This window comes from Onychomys torridus, chromosome 2 (genome assembly GCF_903995425.1).
Source record: "Onychomys torridus chromosome 2, mOncTor1.1, whole genome shotgun sequence".
NCBI lineage: Eukaryota > Metazoa > Chordata > Mammalia > Rodentia > Cricetidae > Onychomys > Onychomys torridus.
This window is the reverse complement of record NC_050444.1, coordinates 64192541-64217827: the sequence shown is the minus strand read 5'-3', so window position 1 is coordinate 64217827 and position 25287 is coordinate 64192541. Positions and strand designations below refer to the sequence as shown.

The 25287-nt window shown below is 50.2% G+C and overlaps 3 protein-coding genes across 3 annotated transcripts; 1 reads left to right on the top strand and 2 right to left on the bottom strand.

Annotated features, from left to right (window-relative positions):
- Window positions 1–284: 284 nt before the first annotated feature.
- On the bottom strand, window positions 285–5975 carry Ca9 (carbonic anhydrase 9). Its single transcript, XM_036179559.1, has 11 exons — window positions 5621–5975; window positions 4773–4802; window positions 4363–4533; window positions 4100–4242; window positions 3926–4018; window positions 2909–2975; window positions 1632–1789; window positions 1325–1460; window positions 1171–1197; window positions 653–734; window positions 285–540 (listed from the first exon to the last, which is right to left on the bottom strand). The coding sequence occupies exons 1-11, from the start codon at window positions 5958–5960 to the stop codon at window positions 474–476; spliced, it is 1314 nt and encodes a 437-aa protein (XP_036035452.1). The 5' UTR covers window positions 5961–5975; the 3' UTR covers window positions 285–473.
- Window positions 5976–14224: 8249 nt separating this feature from the next.
- Arhgef39 (Rho guanine nucleotide exchange factor 39) lies at window positions 14225–17753 on the top strand. Its single transcript, XM_036180008.1, has 8 exons — window positions 14225–14425; window positions 14573–14667; window positions 14890–15010; window positions 15228–15346; window positions 16449–16519; window positions 16764–16892; window positions 17219–17448; window positions 17661–17753. The coding sequence occupies exons 1-8, from the start codon at window positions 14288–14290 to the stop codon at window positions 17751–17753; spliced, it is 996 nt and encodes a 331-aa protein (XP_036035901.1). The 5' UTR covers window positions 14225–14287.
- An 898-nt stretch (window positions 17754–18651) lies between these two features.
- Ccdc107 (coiled-coil domain containing 107) lies at window positions 18652–21296 on the bottom strand. Its single transcript, XM_036178720.1, has 6 exons — window positions 21125–21296; window positions 20924–21042; window positions 19535–19595; window positions 19360–19450; window positions 19182–19288; window positions 18652–19109 (listed from the first exon to the last, which is right to left on the bottom strand). The coding sequence occupies exons 1-6, from the start codon at window positions 21228–21230 to the stop codon at window positions 18928–18930; spliced, it is 666 nt and encodes a 221-aa protein (XP_036034613.1). The 5' UTR covers window positions 21231–21296; the 3' UTR covers window positions 18652–18927.
- Between the last annotated feature and the right edge of the window lie 3991 nt (window positions 21297–25287).

Genomic DNA, 25287 nt, shown 5'->3' with positions numbered 1-25287 from the left:
ATAGAGTTCAGGGGACTAGATGCTTATTCAGTGGTACAACACTTGCCTAGTTGGAACAAGATCCTGGGTTCAAACTCCATTATCATACACACTCAGTTCAGTGTATAGCTCAGTGGCAGAGCATTTGACTGCATAGTGAGAGCAAGAATGTCAAGTCAGGCAGTGGTGGCGCAGGCCTTTAATCCCAGCACTCAGAGGCAGAGGCCTTCAGGTCTCTGTTCAAGGCCAGCCTGGCCTACAGAGCGAGTTCTAGGACAGCCAGCACTACACAGACAAACCCTGTCTCAAGAAGAAAAAAAAAAAAGCAAGAACTGAGTCCAATCTTGCCTTTTCACTCTAAGATCCCATTGCAGTACTTTAAGAAGAAAAGTTAAGAAGATGAGGAAGATTCCTTAGTGGTTAAAAAGAAGCTGTATAATGGGCAGGTGGGCAGGACAGGACAAGGTTCCCAGCATCCTCTAGCTGGCTTCTTCTTAGGCTCCAGTTTCTGTCATTTCTGCTGGGCTGTAGCTGGCTCCGTCTTTGGTCCCACTTCTGTGCCTATAGAACAGGGAACTAGAATCAGAAACCCAGCCCTGAATGAGCTCATTTGCAGTCCTGGAATTCCGGGTTACACCAAAAAGGCTGTGCCAAGGGACGGAGCCATAGATACCTGTGCTGCCTCCACAGCTGTATGAGGAAGGCCACACAGGTGGCAGCAAAGAGGATGCCAAACACCAAGGCAAGAATGTCACCTGGGGGAAAGGAGGGACCGCCTCAGGGAGTGCCATGGGTCCCCTCTAAGCTGGCTTCCTGTACTCCTGACCCTTTCCCCCAGTGGGTGCTCAGGCAGCCCCCAGGGCTTCAGTCTCCAGAACAGGCCAGCTGGAGGATGGAGGGGGACAGCAAGAAAGGTGCAGACAAGCACCATTTCCCCTCTAGCAGCTAGGTGAGAGGGATGTTGGGGGAGGGGCATCGGCGAAGATTTCTGGAGCTTCATTCAGATAAACTAAACCAGAGATACAAAGGAGGCTTGGGGTGGGGGCTGGAGAGAGAGTCCCCTACCTGACCTATCATATTGGTTTGGGGACATTTATCCTGCAGAAAAAGAAAATCCTAGCTCCTGGGCTGAATGATTTACTAAAGGGTGTCCATCCCCCAGCATCAGGAACAAGAGGGACCCTGACTCACCAGCAGCGAGGCAGGAATTCATGTGGACTGAAGAGAGAAAGAGACATGAGGGTCATGAGTACCTGTGACAAGCTGTGGCACAGATGAAGGCACAGGAAGAGGGGGGACCCATGGCTAGATTTTGTGGCGGAGTGGGCTATCAGACAAAGCGCACCTGGCTCCCGGCTGCTATCCACTTCGGCAGGGAAAGAGGCCTCCACCACTCGCCCATTCAAAGGTTGTGCAGCTCGGAAATTCAGTTGTAGCCGAGAATCATGAGGTCCCCACAGGGAAACAAAGAGAGTATGGAGCTGGGGGAGGGAGGGTCAATAGGTAGGTACAAGACAAAAAGCAGCCATCGAGGGGTCCCCAACCCTCTGTTCCCTTCACTACATGGCCCCTTGACCCATCCTCCCCTCTTCCTGCATTCCCATTTTCCAACATTCCCTGTCAGCACCACCACCACCCACACACTCTCTCACCTGCTTAGCGCTCAGCTTCACTGTCTGGTTGAACACAGTCCAGATGACCCCCTGGCTGCAGGGAGGTGTGGTTAGAGAGCCTTCATATCGGTAGTAACGGCTGAGGTCCGAGGGCAGGAGTGCAGATACATCCAGACCTGGGATCTCAGTCTTGGCGCCTGTGGAGAGGGGTTGAGGGCTCTCACCTAGATCCTGTCCCTGGAAGCTCCCAGCACAACACAGTTTCACTGCTTTCACTATGTGTGGTTAATCCAAAAGGAAGGGAAGGGCTTTGGGCAATTAGAGGAGGCCTCTGCACTGCTGAGCCATCTCTCCAGTCCCAAGAAAAAAAGAGTTCATGAGCCCTCCTTTGAAGCCGTCATCCTTCTGAGTACACTCCCGTATCGTGCAGGATTGCTGACTTAGACCCAGACTGGAATAAAAGGAGGTAATGGGGCTGGGATGTACTTCAGTGGTAGAGGCCCTGTATTCTGTCTAGTGAACACACCCCCACATGCACACACACACAGACTAACTTGTAAGTACTTTTAATATTTGTACCTATAAAAAACAGACACAAAAGCTCTGTGAGTTTCAGCTTATCAAAAACCTAAAAGTCTAGTAAAGTGAGATTTAAAACAATTCAGTCTCTGAGAAGGGAACTAGATTCCAGCTAACGTGGATTTTCAGTGCTGGACCTAGGGCCGCACACATGCCCTCCATCTGCTGCCAAGCTATATCCCCAGTTGTTGTTTTTTGTTTGTTTGTTTGTTTTTGTTTTTTGAGACATGGTCTCATGTAGCACAGGCTGGCTTCCAACTTGGAATGTAGCCAAGCACTGGTACCATGAGCATGCACTACCATGCCCTGCTCTAAAACATTTATAAATAGAAAATATTGATGTTTATAAATGGTCGACAGTTCTCAAAAACAGTTTAACTTTCCATACTCAATCATATGTTTTAAACATTTTTTTTCTCTCTACTTTGATTTTGTTTGGTTTGGTTTTGAGGCAGGGTCTTACTATGTAGTTCTGATTGGCCTGGAACTTACTATGTAGACCAGGTTGGCCTTGAACTAAAGGCACATGCCACCATGGCCAGCCTCAACTTTGCTTTTTTTGTTTAATTTTATTTTCTGTTTGGTTTTAATTTCTAATGGTGAAGCCTGCGGCCAGTAGTTTCCTCATTCCCACTGTCCTCTCAACAATTATTACCAAGCTCAGAGCCAGCTCACCCTCAAATCCTTCCATACCCCCATTCTTAGATGTGCAGTTCCTAAGGAAGCCCCAAACTGACCTTCCTCTGCAATTTCCTCCAAATGTGACAGCAACTGTTCATAGGCACTGTTCTCTTCTGGGCCCTCCTGCAGGGGTGGGCATGGGACGCAATACAAGGCAGATTGAGACCTGTTTCTAGGACTACAGTTGGAGACCTGAACACGGGATTGGGTCCCACGGTCTTTCCCCATTCCTTGCCTCTAGGAATGCTGGGGGAATATAAAAATCTTATTATTCAAATTCTATTACTCTTGCTTTACAAATGAATTAGCTTGGTGTACTGGATTTCAATGGCAAACTGAAGGAGGAAAAAATTTACTAGATGCTTGGCCCCTTGGTGATCTGGGCCCTGCTAACTTGCATAGTGTCTCATCACTTTTTCCGTATTCACTCCACAGTCTCCCGAAGAAAACCATGATACACACTGTGTACTCTGCATTCTCTTTGGTAATTCATGAGTCTGACTCTTGGGGTGTAGTCCTGCATGCTACACCTGAGGCACTTGTCTGAACTTCGTGCTGTGAAGCTCTCACTAGTGAGTGACTTCCTGGCTTCCCCCTACCATGGCTAGTGCATTCTTGATCACTACAGGTACAAAGAGGTCACTGAATACTGCATTTCATGACGGGGAGATGATGGGTCACAGAAGTGGCGGAGAAGCGACTCCTCCCCAGGCCCAGTGTGTTGCGTGTGGCATTCCCTGAATGGTCCACACTCTGTCTCTGCTCACCATGTTCTCTCTGTGTGTGCAACATTCCTCTTTTTCCCCACCAGTGAAGGATTTAAGTTACACCTCCTCTGTGACCACGATTTTTAGTGTTCTTCACTTAGGACTGTCAAGTCAGCCTTTGCTCTGTCTGTGGGCTCCTTAAAGGAAGCCTTCTTGTAACCTGCTTCCTGGTTCCCTGCTGCTGCGGCTGAATGAACAAAGGAGTGAATGGAGCTGACAGCTAATGGACCAGCTTGAGAGTGCTGGAATCAAGTCTCTGCTAACAAGACGCACTGAACCCATGGGATACAGTGTCAAGTGCGGTACCTGCAGAAAGGCAGCCAAAACAGCCAGGCCTCCTGGGCGACCCAAGGCTTCATGAAACTCTGAGAAAGCAGTACTGAGGTGAACCACATGGATCTAGAAGAGTGTACGGGTCAGACTGAGGTCAGAGCTCTGATCACACCCTCCTCATTCCTCTTGGGACAGCCCGATGCCCACCTCAGCAGGGAAACGGTGGCCATTGACAGTGTGCTCTGAGCCCGGGTGATCCGAAGTCCCCCAGTGTAAATGCAACTGCAGGGCCCGGTATTCTTGCCCAGGTCCCAGAGCCATCTTCAGTCCCGGTGGCAGAGTCAGCTGTACTGCGTGGGGGTGGGGGAGTAGCAAGGGAGCAATGTCTACCCACCCGTGGGCTCCAGCAGAACCCCCAGGCACAGCTCAATTGCCACACCCCTCCGTAGGTCCCGCCCCAGACACCTCACCGGTGTGGCCGTTGTTGAACAGGCTGAGTTCCGGGAGAGGCTGAAGCTCGTAGCCCTGCAGTTCTAGGGGCTGCAGGGCGCGGCGGAATGAGGTAAGCTCCAGGCGGATATCTACAGGGGACTGAAATCGGCCGGCGCAGGCTGGGGACACCTGGGGCCAGAGTAGGGTGCCTGGGGTGAGAGGGGGAAAAGTGCAAGAAGTCTGATGATTAGGACAAGAACCGTTAGGAGAAGTAGGGGGTGGAGTCAGGAAGCTTGGAGGCGGGAGTGAGGTGGGGGGAGGTCAGAGACGAGAGTCCGGACTAAAGCTAGTATTAGAGATTGGGGGCGGGGTGGGGTATGGGGCGGGACACGGCAGATCAATAGGGCTGGACTCCCAGATTAGGTCTGTGTAGGAAGCAGGGTCTTACCTCTATAGCTCCAAAGACTGTGGCCACCCCCTGCATAAATAAGAAGACTTAATAAGCCCACTCTTACAGCCCAGTCACTTCCCAGTGCCCCAAATGAAAAAGACTCCCTCCGGCTCTGGTAGGGCCTCACAGACCCGGATGTCTTACAAGAATGTGCCGGTAACAGAAGCAGGCTAGGTGCAAAGCGTGGTGGCCTGCCACCAGCTGTGACTCGGACCCTGGGGAAAGTTTGCAAAATGCTAGGGTCTGGAGAGTGGCTTCAGTCTGCAGATCCTAATCAGTCGAGCATCCGATCATCCGTCCTTTTCTTTGCTCACCTCACCTTCCCACTGTCTCTTTCCTGTCTGCAGCTTCTTCCCCAAAGTTCCTACCTGACAGCCCAGTGTGGCGGTGCACACCTGAAATCCCAGAACGCAGAGGTGGAGACGGAGGGGGATGGGGATGGCAGAAGATAGTTCAAGGCCAACCCGATCTATACAAGAAGACCCGCCTCACCCCTTGCTCCCCTCCCCAAGCAAACCAAAGCTCCCCCACCTGTTGATTGCTTTGTCTTACCCTGCAATTGTAATTGAGTGACAGCTGTATGCTCTCTGCAGGCCCTCTCGGACCGCCCCCCCCCATATTCTCTCTCTCTCTCTCTCTCTCTCTCTCTCTCTCTCTCTCTCTCTCCTTCCCCCCCTCTCTGTCCATTCCTCAGTCCTATTTTCACGCTCACTTCCCCCTTTCTTTTTTCTCATCTCTCCCATCTCTCCTTTACGGAGAAAACCTATTAGTTTTCTTCCTGCATGTTCTGCTAGGGGTGGGGTGTGGGGAGGGAGGCCTCGACTTGGAAGCTGATGACCACTTACCTTTTCCGTCCTTGTGGGGACCTTGACTGTCCTCAGGAGGCTCAACAGTGGGCAGATCCTCTAACTTCAGGGAATCCTCCTTTTGGGCTTCAAAATTACCTCCAGGTGGGTCCTCCCCACCAGGTGGATCCGCCTCTCCAGGTGCATCCTCTTCACTGGGCAGATCCTCCACGCCCAGAACATCCTCCCCAGATGAACTTTCCCCCAAGGAGGGCTCCCCCTGCATTCCGGACAGGCCCTGGGGATGAGCAGACACTAGGAGCAGCAGAAAGAGCAGCGGAGGTACAGTAGGGGTTGGGGTGAGTAAAAGGGGCCAGGAGCTGGGGCCCAGGGAAGCCATGCGACTGACTGGGGTGTCCCAGGACACGGTGTGTACGGGCTGTACGTGCATCGGAAATAGGAGCTGGGTGGGGGAGGAGCAAGCCTTGAGGGGAGCAGGCTGACTCACAGAATGCCCTTTTGTAGAGATGGAGCCAAAGTCCCACAGGTCTGTCTGGCCCTGTGCCCCCTCCCCGATACTGAAGCCTGGACACAGGTCAGGTAAGAGGTAGGGTTGGGGTGATAGGCAAGTGTGTTCACAGGCAGAAGGTTATCAGGATCACCAGCTCAGCTTGGAGCCCAAGGCACCACCTGGCACTGTATAGGTTCTCCATGGCACCACCCAGCTTCTGCCCGAGTCTCTGCTAGGCCTGGCCTGCTTCCCAGCCCTGGCAGGGAAGGAAGGGGGAAGAAGGGAGCTGGGCCTCGTGGAGTTGGGTTGAGGAGAAACCCGTGTATAAATCCTGCCCCAGTCAGGTCTCAGGTAAAGGGCCAGGTAAAGACATTGGGGGGAGCCTAGGGTTGAGTAGGTGGGGGGGCCCATGGGTAAGTAGGAGGCAAATTTGAGCATGAGTCTTTGAGTATATATATGAGAGACGCTGTTGGCTTCCCCCATTGCCTGCCAAAGTATGACCATTTTCTTTTCCCAACTTCCAGGTCTGCAAAACCTCACTCGAGAAACATTCAGTCTTGTCTCTTGCTCTCCCCCTTCATGTTCCCGTCAGATTATTCATATTTGTGTGTGTGTGTGCATGTGTGCACACACTTTTCCCCTCCCCCCACTTTGTTCTTGTTTTTCAGTGCTGGAAACTAAATCCAGGGATTCGTGTGCCAGGCAAGTACTCCTCCACTGAGCCACACTCCCAGCCCTAAACTATTCATTTTTTTTCCCTCCAAACCATTTATTGCCTTTTTGAATCTAAGTCCCAGTGCCCAGAATGCCACTCATGATTGCATTCTGTGTTCATTTAATACTTGCAGCATCTAACTGGGGCTGCAGATTGAAAACGAAGAGTCCCTCTCTGAGGAGTTCTCTCACATATTCTCATAAGTCTGCCTCAAGAAAGTATGGAAGTGGGCAAAATCTGATCCCACCTTTGAAGAGGAAGGAGCTCCACTGGGAGGTGGGTGGCAATCACAGCAAGGAGAATCGTATTCTGAAGAAGAGGCATGGGATATTTTGAACAGAGGCTGGCCAGATGGCTCAGTGGGTAAAGGCACCAAGTCTGATGATCTGAGCTGGACCCCCAGAGTTGACATGGTGGAAAGGGAGACCCATCTCCTACAAGTTGTCCTCTGTCCCTCATGGGTACCATGGTACATATATGTGTGTGCACGCAAATACACAGCAAATAAGAGATGTAAAAAGAAATCTCTTGAAGAGAGCAACAGAATCCAGTTTTCATATGAGGCCAGGTTGAGGCCTACCATGAGCATGGATTGGACTGGGAGACTGGGTGGGTATAAAGAATTGGGACAGAGTGAGAATGGATGCGAGGCTCCCAGTCTGTCCATTTAATGAACATTTACTGAGCCTCTTCCAATCTTCCAGATGCTGCTATTGTCTCCATGCATGCCACATAGAACAGAGGATAACTTTTAGTTCTGCAGCTCACATTCTCAGGAGATCCCCATGGCCTCAACAAATCACAAAAGAATAAGGCCATTTCATGACCGTATCTAAGATTATACTGTGAACATTCAGCAGGGTGGTTGTATAGGTTAATTGAATACTTTGAGGTAGTTTTAATCCTGTAGCATATTGCCATATCCCATGGCTCCAGGCAATTCTGCTATCCCAAATTCTCTTTGAGTACCTTCTAGATGACTCCTGATCTAAAGGGTAATTAATACCTAGGACAGAAGGGTCCAAGGAACCTCATCTGAAGGACTCAATCAGGTTTAACTTTATTAATGTTTGTAAACCACCATGGTGCTAAATGTTTTCATTATCTTACTTTTCTTAACCCTTTCTGTTCTGACTCAGATCCCAACAACTTCTCCAGGAAGCTTTTCTTTTCTTTTTGGTTTTTCAAGAAAGGATTTCTCTGTGTATCCCTGACTGTCCTGGAACTCACTCTGTAGACCAGGCTGTCCTGGAACTCACAGAGATCTGCTTGCCTCTGCCTCCAGAGTGCTGGGATTAAAGGTGTGCACCACCATGCTTTTAATTTTTATTTTTAAGTGTGTGTGTATGTGTGTGTGTGTGTGTGTGTGTGAGAGAGAGAGAGAGAGAGAGAGAGAGAGAGAGAGAGAGAGAAAGAGAGAGGAGAAGAGAGGAGAGGAGAGGAGAAGAGAAGAGATACCCACAGAAGCCAGAGATGTTGGATTCCTGTGTGCATGTGGGTGCGGGCTTGTATGTATTTGGACCTGGAGGCCGGAGGGCAGCTTTGTGGAGTCAGTGCTCTTCTACCTTTATGTGGATTCCAGGGGTCAAACTCAGATTGTCTGTGGCCACAGGTGCATAGAGGACCATACTACAAGCTGGAGCTTGGGGGCGGCATGGATACTTTCTTCCAGTATCAGTCTCAGCTTGTATTAATTTCCTTCTTTCTGAACATTCTGAACATTCTGCCTTGTCAGGATCTTTGTGTTCTGATCCACGTCTCTAGGTGTGTCTCGGCCTCCATGTGTGGGCTTCCTCTCATTACATTCAGGCTGGCAAGGCAAGTGCCTTTATCTGCTGAACCATCTTGCTAACCCAAGGAAGGAAACTTTTTTAAATTAAAATACTTTTCATTTTACATACCAACCACTGTTCCTGTCTCCCTTATCCCATCCCCCCTACCTCCCCTCCACCACACCCCCCCCATTCACTCCTCATGGGGGTAAGGCCAAAGAAACCTTTCTTAATCAACCCTTTGCCTCCAATCTGGAAGAGTTCAATGCCTCTGGACTACCACTGTACTGTGCTTGACCTCATTAATACTCTTGCTCACACTTTAATTCATATTACAATGATTTATGACATTTTATCTGCTCTACTAACCTGTGTTCCATGAGGGCAGGGTTCAAAATTTCAGTCAATTTTTTTATTCAATAACTATTATCAAGCATTTTCTCCTTGCAGAACACCTTGCCAGCTACTCTATCTTAGGGGCTCAACTGCCTCCCCCCGAAAAAAACCCTCCTTCTGTTGTTGTTTGGGACATGGTATCATTATATAGTCCAGGCTGGCCTGGAACTCTCTGTGTCCTCAAACCCTATATGTTCTTCTTGCCTCGGCCTCTTGTGTACTAAGATTACAGGTATATATGACTGAGCTGGACATTAAATCAGTTTTATGCTTCAAATTGTCTGCCTTGTCCGTCAGTCATATTGGACATCAAGATGTCTATGACTGAATAAAGCTGTCTTCCCCATGTCTGTAGAAGGTAGCCAAGGGTCCTAGGTTGCCTTTGTGTGAGTAGATGGAGTTCAATGACAGAGTACTTGCCTACCATGCTCAAGGCCCCGTTGGCCTTTCTGAAGCTAAATTCAGCACTATCCACGACATTTTGACCCATCATGTACTCTGGCTAGTTGGCTGTTTTCAGAACCTTGCTTGGACTCTGACATATGGAAAAAACGTGGTAATATCTGAATCGGATGGGCTTGTTGAAGGCAGACTGTGGTGATAACTAGTCTAGTCTAGGAGGGAGAGGCCACGGGAGCACAGACGACCATACTGCAAATTGGAGCTTGGGGGCCACATGGATCCTTTCTCTAACACCGAGCTCAGCTTTTCATTTTCCTTCTTTCTAAATATTCTGAATTTTCAGTCTTACTTCCTGGAAGCACCATGATCCCACATCTCTTCCTCCCTTGTAGGCTTTGTGTCTGTGCTTCAGAGCACAGATGTGCTTGTAGGAGCAGCATTCTGTTCTAGCTCACTAACTAACTTCCCAGTGCTTCAGGGCACAGATGTGCTTGTAGGAGCAGCATTCTGTTCTAGCTCACTAACTAACTTCCCAGTGCTTCAGGGCACAGATGTGCTTGTAGGAGCAGCATTCTGTTCTAGCTCACCAACTTCCCAGTGCTTCAGGGCACAGATGTGCTTGTGGGAGCAGCATTCTGTTCTAGCTCACCAACTTCCCAGTGCTTCAGGGCACAGATGTGCTTGTGGGAGCAGCATTCTGTTCTAGCTCACCAACTTCCCAGTGCTTCATAGGGCACAGATGTGCTTGTGGGAGCAGCATTCTGTTCTAGCTCACCAACTTCCCAGTGCTCTTCCCAACAGCTTAGTCTTCTAGCTCTCTGTGTGGCCAGTTCCTTGGTTCGGGTGGAGATATGGACTCTGATCCTGGATCACACCTTTATAATCAGGAATCTGCCAAACCCTAAAACAAGCTAGAGCTCTCAGAGTTCTTGGATCCTGAATCTAACCACCTGGGACACTCCCTGCCTGGCACAGGACACCTCCATGGTTGTTAAAGCCAAGTCTTTGATCACTGGGATCTGTGTTTCCAAACCCTGACAAACACATTCCTAAAACAGGTTTCTGATTAGCCCTGGGTCACAGAAGAAGGAATTACTCACTGGTAGAGCAGGAGAAAAGCTCCCTTCTCCCTAGACGTGGATTAGAAGCAAAGAACAGAGCTGTTTTGAGGTCTTGAGGCTGTCCTGTAGTTCTGGCCCATCACATTGTTATATTGCTAGGCCTATCATAAAAATTACCATAAACCCATAAACCAGGTGTCTTAGGGCAATGTGATTTTTTAAAATCTCAACGTTCTTTAGGCCTTAAGTCTAAAGTTGTATTGGCAGGCCCAGGCTACCTCAGAGGCTCAGGGGAAGACTCTTTGGTTGCCACTCCTGGATTTTGGTGGTGTGTACCTTGGAACCCATTACTTGGGAGGCAGAGGGAGGCAGATCTTTGTGAGTTTGAAGCCAGCCTGATCTACATAGTAAGTTCCAGGCCAGCCAGAGTTACATGGTGAGATCTTGTTTCTAATCATCATCATCATCATCATCATCATCATCATCAAAAACATGTGACGACAACAAAAATTCTTAGTTATATTTGCAAATGCCCCTTTTCCAGATAAAGTTACACTTGCAGATCTGGGGGTTAGCCATGGGCATATCTTTATGTAGCCACCATTTAGTCTATCAGTGTAGTGGGACTGAGGTGGTACTAAGAAGTCCTTAGTGTGCCTCCTCAGCCTTGCCTTCTAGCAATTAGACAATACTCCCAACCTGAGTTCATAGTGAGCTCTATTCCCAAACCCCTCTCCCACCCTCTCCCACCCACCTGAAACAAATAGAAGCTAGTGCCATACTCACACATACCCAAGACCAACTGTGCCCCAGGCATTGTACCACCACTGCCTCTTCCTCCTCTGCCTCCAGTTCTTCCATGCTTCCTGTGTATGTGTGTACCTGTGTGAGTACCACATGCATGCAGAAGCCCTGGGAGGCCAGAAGAGGGTATCTGATCCTGGGAACTGAACCCAAGTCTTGCAAGAGCAGCCAGTGCATTTACCTTCTGAGCCATGTCTCCAGCCCCTGCGCTCGCCTCTTTCTTAGGTTTACATGATCTACATGGGGTTGTCTGTGCTGCTCTACGTATCTATTCCCATGGACTTGCCTTCATTTGCTTTGCTTTTGATTTTTTTAGACAGGGTCTCATTGTGTGGCCCAAGCTAGCCTCACACTTTCAGCAATCCTCCTGCCTCAGCTTTCTGCATGCTAGGATTACAGACGTAAGCCACCAGGCCGGGCTCTCTCCACTCACTTGGAACTGTATCATTGGCCCTTAACTGGTGTCACCAGTTTTTCTCGGAACCCAAACCAAAAAAAACAGCCTGGTCCAGACTCTCTGTTTCTCCAAGACTTTCAGGCTGTTCCCTCATCTAAGCCTAGCATTTAACATTTTCAGGATTCTTAGAATATCTGAGCTGGAAGAGCTTAGAACCCTGGCAATCCCCTGCTTTTTGGCTCGGTGCCCAGAGTCCTAGGAGTCCAAATGGAAGAAATGGGGTCTGATGTTTCTTACACTTAATTCCCCAATTCAAAATGTATTTTATACTTACAAAATAGTGCATGCTCAATGCAGGAAACTTGGGGAAAATGAAGAAGAGCCTCAGGGAATTTAAAATACCTCCCTACTTGTCCCATTCTCACGTAGATCTTTAGCCTCAGTATTTCACTGCCTGGCACAGGTAGACACTCATTTGTTCAATTATATCCAGTTTCATCACCCAGAGATTAAAAACCGTAATTAGGTCTTGATTGCTGAATCTTCCAGCCTTTCATGTCTCTTTTTATGCAGAGGAAATCACATTACATAAACAGCTCTGTAGCTTGCCCCCTCCCCCTCCCTCCCTCCCTCCCTCCCCCTCCCTCCCTCCCTCCCCCTCCCTCCCTCCCTCCCTCCCCTCCCTCCCTCCCTCCCTCCCCCTCCCTCCCTCCTCCCTCCCCTCCCTCCCTCCCTCCCTCCCCCTCCCTCCCTCCCCCTCCCTCCCTCTCCCTCCCTCTCCCTCCCTCTCTCCCCCCCTCACACTTACTATGAGTGTTTCCCATTTTGATAGTTACGTATATATCTCCATAAACCAGATGTCTTATGGCACTGCTTTTTTTTTTTTTTTTTTTTTTTTTTAAATCTCAATGTTCTATAGGCCTTGTGTCTGAAGGTATCTATATGTAGTTTGTTTTTGTTTTTCAAGACAAGGTTCCTCTGTGTAGCTTTGCACCTTTCCTGGCTCTCGCTCTGTAGACCAGGCTGGCCTCGAACTCACAAAGATCCACCTGCCTCTACTTCCTGAGTGCTGGAATTAAAGGCGTGCGCCACCACTGCCTGGCTAGCCAGCACTCTTAACTAATAAACTCACTCTCCAACCCCTCCCCCTGTTTAAAAAAAGTATTTATTTTTATTATTTTAAAATTATTTGTGTATTTGTATGACAGATGGCTGGGGAGTTAAGAGTGCTCCCTGATTCCAGGAAGACCAGGATTTGATTCTCAGCACCCACACCAGGTAGCCACATATGCCCATAATTTCAGCTCCAAGGACATCCTTTTCTGGACTCTGGGCACTGGCATTCACATATACACATACCCCATGTACATATACCCTCCCACATGAACATATATTTTTTTAAAAATGAAAATCTTTAGGGGGCTGGAGAGATGGCTCAGCGGTTAAGGTTAAGAGCACCGACTGCTCTTCCAGAGGTCCTGAGTTCAATTCCCAGCAACCACAGGGTGGCTCAAGACCATCTGTAATGAGATCTGGTGCCCTCTTCTGGCCTGCAGGCATACATAATAAATAAATAAATTCTTAAAAAATGAAAATCTTTAAAAAGATATTCCTGATACATACTGACAACATGTCCCTGCAAATTTACCTCACGGGGTTATACCCAATTCCTCAAAAGTCCTAAGGAAAATACAGAACATTCTCCTTTTGGTAAGGTAATGCAGTTACCACATCAAAGCTTTCGCCTTTGATCAGCATAGGGGAGAGGAGAGGTGTGGGGAACTGAGAAGGGTGCAGGGAGAGAAGACTGCGCTTGGAATGTATGGTATGAGAGAGAAATTAAAAAACAAAACCCCGGAAACCCAAACTACCACACTACTGACTCCTTACTGGAAGCTAGTTTGTGATCAAGCTGAAATCAGCATGAAATGAAAAACAAAACAAAAAAGGGCTGGGGATGTAGCTATAGAGTGCTTGTATGCATGGGTGGGCTCCATCCCAGCACCTCATAAGCCGGGTGTGATGGTACAAGACTAATGTCAGCATTTAGAAGCTCAAGGTAGAAGGATAAAACCAAGGTCATCCTCAAATTCAGTTCAAAGCCAGCCTACATTATAGGACCCTATCTCAAAAACAAAAAACCCAAACAACTACCAAAACAAAACAAAACTAAAAACAAAAAAAAAACCCCAAAGAAACAATAACTTAAATTTTGCGCACTTCTGTCCAGATCTCAAGGTTCCTAATTAGTGAAAGCACTGGGAATGACTTGACTGGCCAACCGCTTCAGTGTCTGGCTGGCATGGAATCAGGACATAGTATGTACCCATATTCCCAATTCTGCAGTTAGTCACTGAGGTCCTGTCAACGTCTGCATTTTGGAGTCTCTTGTTTCCGTGTTCGGACTGCTGTGCCACCTTCGCGCCTTGCTCGGGTCGTGCACACCGGCCACACCAGGCAAGCGCGCGACCTCGCAGCGCTCCTATAGCGCCGCCCTGGCGGGTGGGGCGGACACAGGCCGAGGGACCGGCCCCGCGAGCCGCTGCCCGCGCATGCTCTCTGCTGAGCGCTCTGCTCCCGGGCCACGCCTCCGCGGCCCCACCCCCCGAGCGGTTGGAATTTGAATCTGCGGCGCGACGCTGCGGGAAGTCTGGAACCTTGGGTCAAGCATGGAGAGCCCAGGCTCCACCGCGCGCTGTCCGCTGCGAGAGCAGCGTGCACGTTGGGAACGGAAACGTGTCTGCACCGCTCGGGAGCTGCTGGAGACCGAGCGGCGCTACCAGGAACAACTGGGGCTGGTGGCCACGGTGGGGCTCGGCGGGGCGGTGGGAGGGTCTCAGGCCTTGTTTTCCCAAGGTCGGGAGTTCAGACTGACGTCTGTAGCTTCTGGCTGCACCTTGACGTCGGCTTCCTCTTGCTAGAGACTAAGAAAACTGTATTCTTTCCCTTCACAGTACTTCCTGGGCATCCTGAAAGCCAAGGGAACACTACGACCACCAGAGCGCCAGACCCTGTTTGGGACCTGGGAGCGCATCTATGCCGCTAGCCTGTGAGTGGAAGCGTTGCCTGGAGAGGGACCATCAGCCGAGTCAAAAGGCCAAGTTCATCTGCCAACTTTCTCACCTGTGGCCTTGGCCCAGTGCCTTAACCTACCTGTGCTCCAGCTGTAAAATGGGATAATAGCACTACCTCCGAGGCAGGGTTATGGGAAGTATGAGGGAGTGCTTGAGTAGTTGTTGGCCTGCCCTTTTAATGTCCTTTGCCCACACAGAGAGCTGCTTCCCTACTTGGAAGAAGGACACTGGGGGCCGGGACTAGAGGGCTTCTGCTCCCACCTGGAGCTCTACACTCAATTTGCTGCCGATGCAGAGAGTTCTCAGACTACCCTTCAGGTAACTGTCTCTTCCTGGCTTCCTCCTTTAGCTCTTTAATCAGAGACCTAAACTAAATAGTGTTTTGCATTTAGAGCCCAGCTCTTTGCTAACATCCCTAGGAGGACCAGGTTTCCCTCAGGAGTGCACAGCTTGCTGAAGGCTGAGTGTGCACACAGATGAAGGCAATGTAAGGAGTGGCTTCTCTCCCTGATGTAAACTCTCCCTCTCCATCCAGACGCAGCTGAAGAAGAATAAACGTTTTCGGAGGTTTGTGCGGCTTCAGGAAGGCCGCCCTGAATTTGGGGGTCTTCAGCTCCAGGACCTGCTCCCTTTGCCTCTGCAGCGGCTCCAGCAGTGAGTAAACCCCTCTGGACTGGAACTATCTCCTCAGGCTGCATAACTGCTGCTTGCAGCTTTGTGGGGATGCCACCCCAGCTCTGCCTCCCTGGACCCAAGCACTTCTAAGGACCTTACCAGAGGAAATGTGAACCCTCAAGGGTACCCAGAGTTTGCAGCCTCAGACTGGGGCTGTGGGGCTGTCTACTGAAGTACAGGGGTACCCAGGTCTGCAGCTGTGGGACTGGATACTGAAGGAGAGGGGTACCCAGGTCTGCAGCTGTGGGGCTGGATACTGAAGGAGAGGGGTACCCAGGTCTGCAGCTGTGGGGCTGGATACTGAAGGAGAGGGGTACCCAGGTCTGCAGCTGTGGGACTGGATACTGAATTACAGGGGTACCCGGTCTGCAGCTGTGGGGCTGGATACTGAAGTACAGGGGTACCCAGGTCTGCAGCTGTGGGGCTGGATACTGAAGTACAGGGGTACCCAGGTCTGCAGCTGTGGGGCTGGATACTGAAGTACAGGGGTACCCAGGTCTGCAGCTGTGGGACTGGATACTGAAGGAGTGGGGTACCCAGGTCTGCAGCTGTGGGACTAGATACTGAAGGAGAGGGGTACCCAGGTCTGCAGCTGTGGGGCTGGATACTGAAGGAGAGGGGTACCCAGGTCTGCAGCTGTGGGGCTGGATACTGAAGTACAGGGGTACCCAGGTCTGCAGCTGTGGGACTGGATACTGAAGTGGGGAGCTCTGCACTAAGGCCTGAGACAGGCTATCTGGGAAAAGCTCATTGGCATGAGGGTTTAGCCTAGTCTCGAAGTTCTATTCCAGGGCTCCTAGGTTGTCTGTGATAGCCTCCTTGGTTTGATTGACTTCCATCTTCTGGCCCAGCCTCGTGAACTCTAGTCTGCAGTGATTCTTCAGTGTGGGATGGAAGTAGCCTGTGTAGTGTGAGCCCAGACTCTAAGTCCCGGGTTAAAGAGGGGCATCGGAGACGCCAGGCGTTTCCTGAACTTACACTTAAGAAATGGACGTCTGGGAGCTGATCTTCGGTCATTTGAAACCAGGGCATTTTGCCTGCCTCTACTTCTCCTCCTTCACTACCAATTGTCTACTTCCAGGTATGAGAACCTCGTCGTGGCTTTGGCTGAAAACACAGTTCCCAACAGCCCTGATTACCAACAGCTCACACGTAGGTTCTTGTTCTTCTCCAAGTCAGGCAGAGATTGCCTGTCCTGAACGCCTTTCTGGTTCTGACCTTCAACAACGTCTGGTTTGTTCCCATCTTCCATTACATGTATAGTGCCCCTAAGTGCCCTGCCTTTTCTTCAAGAAGCGAGACCCTGATCCAGGCCCCCTCCAGACTAGCCTTTTACCACCAGTAGACACTCTAAGCCAAAGTTCTGTTGGAAGTGAGGTAGAGGGTGTTGTTCCAGGGGCTGCCCGCCTGGTGAGTGAAACTGCCCACAGAGTCCACGCCATTGGCCAGAGCCAGAAGAATGACCAGCACCTCCTGCGTGTCCAGGCTCTACTCAGCGGACGCAAGGCCAAAGGACTTACTTCAGGTAGACGACCGTGGACTCTGCCCTGTCCTCAGTTGACCCCTGCCCTACTCACTCTCCGCCTCTACAAAGCCAGCATCTTGGGCTGGCAAGATGGCTGCTCAGCAGCTGAGAGCATCTGCTGGATGAACTGAGTTAATCTCAGAACTCACATAAAGGTAGAAGGAAGAACTGACTCCACAGGAGTTGTCCTGACCACTACATATACACACAATTAAAAAAAAAAAAAAAAGCCAGCATATTACCTCCCCGCCCCTGAACTTCCTCTGCCCTTTTGTATTCCCATGGATTCTTGAACTGTACAAGATAATGGTTCTCTCATTTTCTAGGGCGATGGTTCCTACGACAGGGCTGGCTTTTAGTGGTGCCTCCCACCGGGGAGCCTCGGCCCCGCATGTTCTTCCTCTTCTCTGATGTGCTCCTCATGGCCAAGCCTCGACCCCCACTGCACCTGCTGAAGAGTGGTACCTTTGTCTGCAGAGCCCTGTACCCTATGTCCCAGTGCCAACTTAACAGGGTCTTCGGCCATTCAGGGGGAACTTGTGGTGGTTTGCTCAGTGTAAGTTGTAGATGGGAAATCTGGGCCCCTAATAGACTTCAAGCACCCACAGACCAGCATATCACTTGGCCTGGGTCCCTTTGTATGAGTAAGGGGATTGTTGGAGCTAACCAAGCTCTCATATTTCGCCATCATATCCCTGAATTCACGCTGTGGGACCAATGACAGCTGCAGCCTGACTTGTTCTGAACTAAAGTGTTTTTTCTCCCTAGCTCTCCTTCCCCGACGAGAAGCTACTGCTTATGTCCACTGACCACGAGGAGCTGTCACGATGGTGCCGCAGCCTGACTGTGGCTATCAGGTGAGCTGGGAAGAAGTGTTTCTCTCACAGCAGGGATCCCCCGGCCCCATAGGCAACTGTGTGATGATAGAGCACTCTTCCCAGCGCCCCAACTGTTTTCTCCCCACAGCAGCCAGAAGAGGCAGACTCACGGACGCGTCCAACCTTTTGACACTGCGACATGACATTGTCATCTACAAATGTGCTGGGCCACATTCATAGCTATCCTGGGATATATGTGGCAGTTGGGCATGCCTAAGAAGAATCTTAAAATTCCTGAACTCTGGATACTCAGGGAAGGGCAGAACAAAAGGGACTCTAACTTCAGCTCTGGAACCACAGAGCCCTCCACAGGTTGTTTCGGGGCATCTAACTAGCTTATCAGAAAGCAAGCTGGTGATGGTGGTGGCGCACGCCTTTAATCCCAGTGCGTGGGAGGCAGAGGCAGGCGGATCTCTGAGTTCTAGGCCAGCCTGGTCTACAGATCGAGTTCTAGGACAGCCAGGGCCACAGAGAGAAACCCTGTCTCGTTTTTTTAAAAAACAAGAAGCAGAAAGCAGGCCAAGCTAGCTGAGCCCCAGTTCATCCAGCTCCTTTAATACCATGTCATTGGGGGGGTCCTCAATGTTGATTCAGTTTGCAGCTTTGCAAAGGAGACCACTTTTGTTACCTGTGGTTTCTTCTTTTATTTTTGAGACAGGGTCTTACTATGTGACCCAGGCTGACTGTGGACTTGAAAGGCTGAGGCAGGAGGATTTCAAGTGTTGGGTTTACAGGTGTATGCTGCCATACCTGGCTACTGTATATAGTTTCTTTCTTTTCTTGAGACAAGGTTTCATATAGCCCAGGCTGTCCTTGAACTCTAGATCTTCCTGAACTACCTCCTATTTTGTAAAAGTTCTATAATTTATTTTCCTACTGGATTTTAATAAAGTGCTGTTTTATTGTGTTTTTGGAAAGACCTTTCTGTCTAAACCACAAGAAAAAGGCGTTTGAGCTTTGATGGCTGCCGTATCGGGAGCCTCAGGAATTCTGGAAGGCATTCTCTCTTTTCCTAATAAGGGAACCTTTTCTGGGAGCCCAGTTGGCTTAAGCACCTCGTATTCCTGAGCCTGACCGCTGGGAGCAGGAAAAGCACAGAGGAGCACCCAGGACAAGGTGACTTGGTTTTACTAACCCTTCAGTGGCTTGTCCCCCCTTCATTGCTGGGTCATTGTCATAGTCCTGGGCCATCTTCGCCTCAGTCCCTGCTGCACCTCCCAGGAAGGGGCTAGGTTCCATGAATCTGGGCCCCAGTTTATGGGCCCCTCCCAGGCCTGACTGTCTTCAGCTTCTTGTTGGTCCTCTTGCCCCACATCCTCAGGAAACGGTACGCTGGCTTCTGTGAGGGAAAGACCAGCTTGCTCCAGTGTTACGGCCTCTGGCTCCCAGCCACCACTTCCCGATCGTTTACCTGGAATTGGCACACCCGTGCCAGGCTTGCAGTCTTGTAGGAGCTGGTGGATGGTCTTGAGCTTCATGTTTAGGAGTTCCCGCTGGGTTCCAACCAGAGTAGTCACCCTGCAGAAACACCCACTCAGGGGCTGCTCAATTTGTCTTCATGGCTCCCCACTCACCCCACAAATTCTCACCGCTCAAAAAGGGGGTCCAGCTGGGTCATGAGATTGTTCAGGTGCTGTTCCGTCTGGGCCAGCTGCTGTGTCAACTGTACCAGCTGTTGTTCTGGGAGGAAGGTAGGCAGGATGGTTACTCCTGCAGTCCCCTGACCAACTCCCTCACAAAAACCACTACTACTGCCCAACTCACCTGACTGCAAGGATTTCTTCTTGTTTTTTTCCTCTTGGAGAATGGCAGCCTCATCGGGGCCCTGTTGTGGAAGCAGGAAAGGGTACAGGTGCTGCAGCAAGGCCCCAGCACCTCAGTCCTCAAGGCCAGTGAAGGCAGGAACCAGAGAAAGCTCTGGGCACTCACCTCAGAACCACAATTGTTTCTAGTCCAGCTGCTTACCCAGGACATGAAACAACATGTCGGCATGCCCACATATGGTCAGACTGCTAAAGCACCCTTTGGAATGTGAAACTACAGTAGGAATCTGAAGACTGGCCGGTCATATCCCTGTTTCCTTGTTTAGCATCCCTACCCTCCATGCTATTTGCTATCGTTGAGATAGGGTCTTGTTAATGTCAGCATAGGCTTTGGACTTCCAATCCTCCTGCCTCAACATGTCTGTGCCACCAAGTCCAACTCCTCCAGTTTCTGCTGGTATAAAATCGCCAATCAAGTCAGTTTTCAATTCACATTACCCCCAGGTTGTTTTACTGAATATATAGTGTTCTTAAAGGCAGTGCCCTAAGGTTTATTTTTAGGATACAATTCTACCACTGTTCAGATGGGTGGGCCCTTTAATTACAAAGTAGGTTATTATAACACACTGGGAAAATATCAGCTTGCTCTGTAGACCAGGCTGGGCTCGAACTCGCAGAGATCCTCCTGCCTCTGCCTCCCCAGTGCTGGGGCTAAAGGCGTGCACCACCACGCCTGGCTAGAATTTACTAAGCTATCATTAAATCCCAGTCCCCATTCTGGGCTGTCAAGTCTGCCTGGGCTCGTTACTGGCCAGCTCATCTAGTTTTATGACACTAGTTCAGTCTCTATTTCCTAACACAAGTAATTGATCAGGGCTGAAGATACAGCCCTGGGTGGTAGGTACCACTCCAGTTCAACAATTTCAAACCCATCAGAACGGACTACTATGTTCACATTTCAGGGCTCCCTTCCCAAGGAGCACGTGAAAACGGCTTGGTGTCTGGCACACTAACACTGTGGCTGCAGCAGCGGTTAACCCCTTGGGCCATGGCTGGAGGCTCAGCAGTAACTGCACTTTTTTTTTTTTTTTCACACGCAGACACCATTTAGTTGTTTTAAAATCCCACTCTCATCAGACACTAGGTGGATGATCTCGAGTAAGAAAACCGCTCTTCACTGGACTGTGGGAGGAGTAAACGTAACGGTGACTTCCCAGGCGCCTTTCATCCATTGCGTCTCTGGATCCTGAACCCGCAGAATGTGGGAAAACCAAGGAACCAAGTCTATCTTACAGGCAGTCGCGCAGCGAGCGGTGTCTTGTTCTTGGCACCGCAGCGCCCCCAGGAGACTGAGGCCCAGGGCTCCCCCCAACCCACCGCCGCACCGCACCTGCAAACACTTGTACAGCACAAAAGCCACGACGGCCGCAGTGTACAGCGCCCCCAAAGGCAGCGCTCCGGCCCGCGCCCGCTCGCGCTGGTCCTTGGGTGGCGGCCGCCGCCGGGGTTCTGCGGATTGAAGGCACCCGTCAGCGGAGAGGACGCTTCTCCCAGGCAGCCCAAGCCTCCCTCCAGCAGCCCGCACTGGTACCTGGGTGTGCCCCCAGATCGGGGCTGGGGCGCTCTCCAAGGACCCCAAACAGAGCCGACACGAGCAGCAGCCCCAGCACACTCGACACCGGGCCCGCGCCCGCCATGCCCGGCACCCCCACGCTCCAGCGTTGGCTTCCCGCCGTAGTGCGCACGCGCAGGCGACCAGCGTCGCACCCGCTCGGGGTCGCCTCGGGTGGCCACGCCCACCGCACCGGGCGGGCCAAATGATATTTGCATACTGCCACGCCCATGTGGCTTTCCTACATTAGTTAATTTCATATCTATTTATATATCCCTTAAGTAAGAATGGCTCCAGAATCTTTTAGCCTAAAGTGTCATGCCTAAAACAGTGACCTTGTAGGTTTTAGAGTGGAAACGACCAATTTTGTCACCATAAGTATAAAATAAGCTCTGCGGTAGAGCTATAAAATGGACGTTCCGTAGCTTTTTGGGGCAGCTCGCTCTGAAGGCCTGTTTCCTAGGCTACACACGAGGGACTCGTTCCTTATCCTTCCGCCTAGGGGAAAGTCCCCGGACCATGGGCAGAGAGTGCCGCGTGCGCACGCGCGTAGACCTCCCCCGCCCGGCACGGTTAGTCCGCCAAGAAGCGAACCCCCGGGCGAGCCGAGCGGCGTGCGGCGGGGCGTCAGCCGTCAGCTCTCCTAGTGACGCAGGCAGTGCGCCCGGCGCGCACCAACCACACGGGGCTCATTCTCAGCGCGGCTGCTCTTTTACCGCCGCCCTCGCTGCGTCCAGCCTTCCCTGCCTGTGAGGAGTTAACCTAGCGTGTTCCCGTCCTTTTAGTGGGACTTTTGGTGGAAGCCAGAGGATCAGGAGCTCAAGGTCGCCCCGCGCCGCATGAGACACTAGCTAAAAGAAGAAAGAACCACGATCTAAAAAACAAAACAAAGCAAAAACAAACAAACAAAAAAACCTTAACTTCCAATTTATTCTTTCTTTAATACCACTAGGCTGCTAGTGATAAGAGAGCATGGCCATGACTCTTTTCCTATTTTACTGTCCGATCCTAGCAAAGCACTTGTCACACTAGTGAGCACTGGAAGAATCGAATGAAATGAATGAATGGATGAATGAACGAACGAACGAACGAACGAACGAACGAATGAATGTTCACAACGAGCCAAAAGGTAACTATAACTAGGTTCTTCTGGGTCTCGTGTAGCCTACCTAGGCTGGCTTCAAACAATGTAGCTGGGGCTGGCCTAGAACTCCCGATGCCCCTGCTTCCACATCCCAAATGCTGGGATTATAGCCAGGCAGCACCACACGAGGTTAAAAATTAGAACTGCCAGATGTGGTGCCACACGCCTTTAATTCCGGCACTGGGTGGCAAAGGCAGGCGGATCTATGAGTTCAAGGCTCAGCCCGGTCTGCATAGTGAGACCCTGACTCAGAAACTAAGAAGCTAGGACATGGTGTTACACCCTCTGCCGCGTGTTGTGTTATTTGTTTGAGACAGTCTCAGAAGCCTATACTGTCCTGGAGTCCAAGATCCTCCTGCTGTGGTCTTTGGAACACTGGGGTTACAAGGTTTGCAGTCAACACGCCCAACTTTCCCTGGGTGGGCAACACAGGGCCATCTTCTCAACAAGATGACTAGCTAGCTCTCTAAGGGAAGAAACATGTTCCATTTGCATCTCTGTCCTCAGGACTTGGCAATCACCAGGCAAGAGGTACACGTGTGTTAAATAAAGGAATAAAATATGGGAGTCGATTCTTGTTTTTCCAGAAAGGGAGGCAGAAGGGCAGGGCAGGGCAATGGGAGTTGTCAAACTCTAATTGCTCCAAGATGGCTGGGATGGGAGAGTAGGGTAACACAAACCTTGAGTCGATGCCAGTTGGCACAGTGCATGTAAATAAGTCCAGGCCCATTCTATGGGTTACATCTCTTTCACCTGAGGCTGGCCTTTTTGTTCGTTTTTGGATTTTTGAGTCATGTAGTTGGGTCAGAACTCACTATGTATACAACCAAGAACTGCGTTGAACTTCTGAACCTGCTTTTCCATCCAGTGCACTGGGACTATATGTGTGTGCCACCAAGCCTAGTCTTCAGAATAAGGTCTCGCTGTTTGATTTTGGTGGTACTGGGGTCTAGCCAGCGTCCTCACACATGGCAGGCAGGTACTCTACCACTTAGCTGTGACCCCAGCTACTGTCCTTGTTTTAGTTTTAGTTTGAGACATGGTCTCATTCTATAGTCCACGCTAGATTCAAACTCATAATCCTTCTGAACATGTGTCATAACACCTGGGCTCAGATTGGTACCTCAGAGAACTCTTGTTCACTATTGCCAGATCTTCCAACTTTTCTCCTCCAGAGAATCAGTCAATCAAGATTTTAAAGAATTGTCAAGCCATAGTGGCACATACCTTTAATCTCAGCACTCAATGGGCAGAGGCAGGAGGATCTCTGTGAGTTCAAGGCCAGGCTGGTTTACATAATGAGTTTCCGGACAGCCAGAGCCACCCAGTGAGACCCTCAAAAAAAAAAAAAAAAAGTTTTAAAAACTCTTATTTATTTCCAGGCAGTGATGGTGCATGTCTTTAATCCCAGCACTAGGGAGACAGAGACAAGCAGATCTCTGTGAGTTGGAGGCCAGCTGGTCTACAGTTCGAGTTCCAAGACAGCCAAAGCTACAGAGAAACCCTGTCTTGAAAAACAAACAACAAGGCAAAAACAACAAGAAATTTCCTATTTACTTACTTATTTATTTAAATTTATTCATCTCTCATACAATACATCCCGACTATAGTTCCCCTCTCTCCACTCCTCCCAACCTCCACTCTCCCCAAAATCCACTTTTCCTCCATTTCCCCTCAGAATAGAGCAGAATTCCCAGGGATATCATACGAACACAGCATAAGATACAAGACCAGGTACAAACCCTCATATCAAGGCTGGTCAAGGAAGCCCAGGAGGAGGAAAAGGGTCCCAAGGGCAGGCGAAAGAGTCAGAGACACCCCCACTCCTGCTCTTCTGAGTCCCACAAAAACCCCAAGCTAAACAACTGTAGCATAGGACCTAGCACAGACCCATGCAGGCTCCTTGGTTGTCACTTTTGGTCTCTGTGAGCCCCTGTGAGGCCTGCTTAGTTGATTCTGTCCACTGTGTTCTCGTGGTGTCCGCCACCTCTCTGCCTCCTACAATTCTCCCTCCCCCTCTTCCTCAGGGGTTCCCGGAACTCCAAGGGGAGGGACACAATGGGACTCTCCAACTGTGGGCTCTCTCTGCCTCAGGTTTTGCTGTGGGTCTCTGCAACTGCTCCCATCAGCTGCCAGAGAAAGTCTCTCTGATGATGATAGGGCTAGGCACCGATCTACGATTATTTATTTATTTTATTGATGTTTTGCTTGCATGTATGTCTGTGCTGAAGAGTCAGATCACCTGGAACTGGAGTTGCAGATAGTTGTGAGCTGTCATATGGGTGTTGGGAATTGAACTCAGGTCCTCTGGAAGAGCGGCCAGTGCTCTCAACTGCTGAGCCATCTCTCCAGCCCAGGCACCGCACTATGAACACAGCAGGAGTATCATTAGAACTTATTTCATTGATCTTTTTTTAATCCTATGTCTCTGGACTATCCAGCCTCAGCTTCCTGGTCATCCAGGCAGTGTCGGGCATGGGCTCCCTCTCGTGGAGTGGGTCTCAATTTAGACCAGTCATTGGTCGGCCACTCCCACAAGTTCTGCACCTCCATTACCCCAGCACATCTTGTAGGCAGGATAGATTGTAGGTCGAAGATTTTGTGTCTGGGTTGGTGTCCCAGTCCCACCACTGGTAGCCTTACCTGGTTACAGAAGATGGCCTGTTCAGGCTCCATATCCTCCGTTACTAGGAATCCTCTAAAGGATCACCCTATAGTTTCCAGGGAGTTTCCACTACACGAGGTTTCTATATTGCGCCCCAAATGCCCTCCAATTCCAATCTCTCTCCCTCCCGCGACCTTCCACCTGATGCCTCCTGTTCCCATGCCCACTCACGCTAGTCCACATGCAAAATCCAATCTATTTCCCCTGCCTGGGGAGATCCATGCATCTTCCTGAGAGTCTTGCTTGTTACTTCGCCTCTATGGGTTTGTGGGATGTAGCAAGATTGTCCTTTACCGCCAATGTCCACTTATGAGTGAGTACATAACATGTTTG

Coding starts and splice junctions, on each gene's coding strand:
- Ca9 (XM_036179559.1), bottom strand. CDS start 5,960: ATGGCTTCCCTGGGCCCCAGCTCCTGGCCCCTTTTACTCACCCCAACC. Junction 1,790..2,908: donor GGAGGAAATTGCAGAGGAAG/GTCAGTTTGGGG, acceptor CCCTCTCCACAG/GCGCCAAGACTGAGATCCCA. Junction 735..1,170: donor GAATTCCTGCCTCGCTGCTG/GTGAGTCAGGGT, acceptor CCTTTCCCCCAG/GTGACATTCTTGCCTTGGTG.
- Arhgef39 (XM_036180008.1), top strand. CDS start 14,288: ATGGAGAGCCCAGGCTCCACCGCGCGCTGTCCGCTGCGAGAGCAGCGT. Junction 14,426..14,572: donor AACTGGGGCTGGTGGCCACG/GTGGGGCTCGGC, acceptor TTCCCTTCACAG/TACTTCCTGGGCATCCTGAA. Junction 14,668..14,889: donor CGCATCTATGCCGCTAGCCT/GTGAGTGGAAGC, acceptor TTGCCCACACAG/AGAGCTGCTTCCCTACTTGG.
- Ccdc107 (XM_036178720.1), bottom strand. CDS start 21,230: ATGGCGGGCGCGGGCCCGGTGTCGAGTGTGCTGGGGCTGCTGCTCGTG. Junction 21,043..21,124: donor CGATCTGGGGGCACACCCAG/GTACCAGTGCGG, acceptor TTCAATCCGCAG/AACCCCGGCGGCGGCCGCCA. Junction 19,596..20,923: donor TGCTGTACAAGTGTTTGCAG/GTGCGGTGCGGC, acceptor CTTCCACAACAG/GGCCCCGATGAGGCTGCCAT.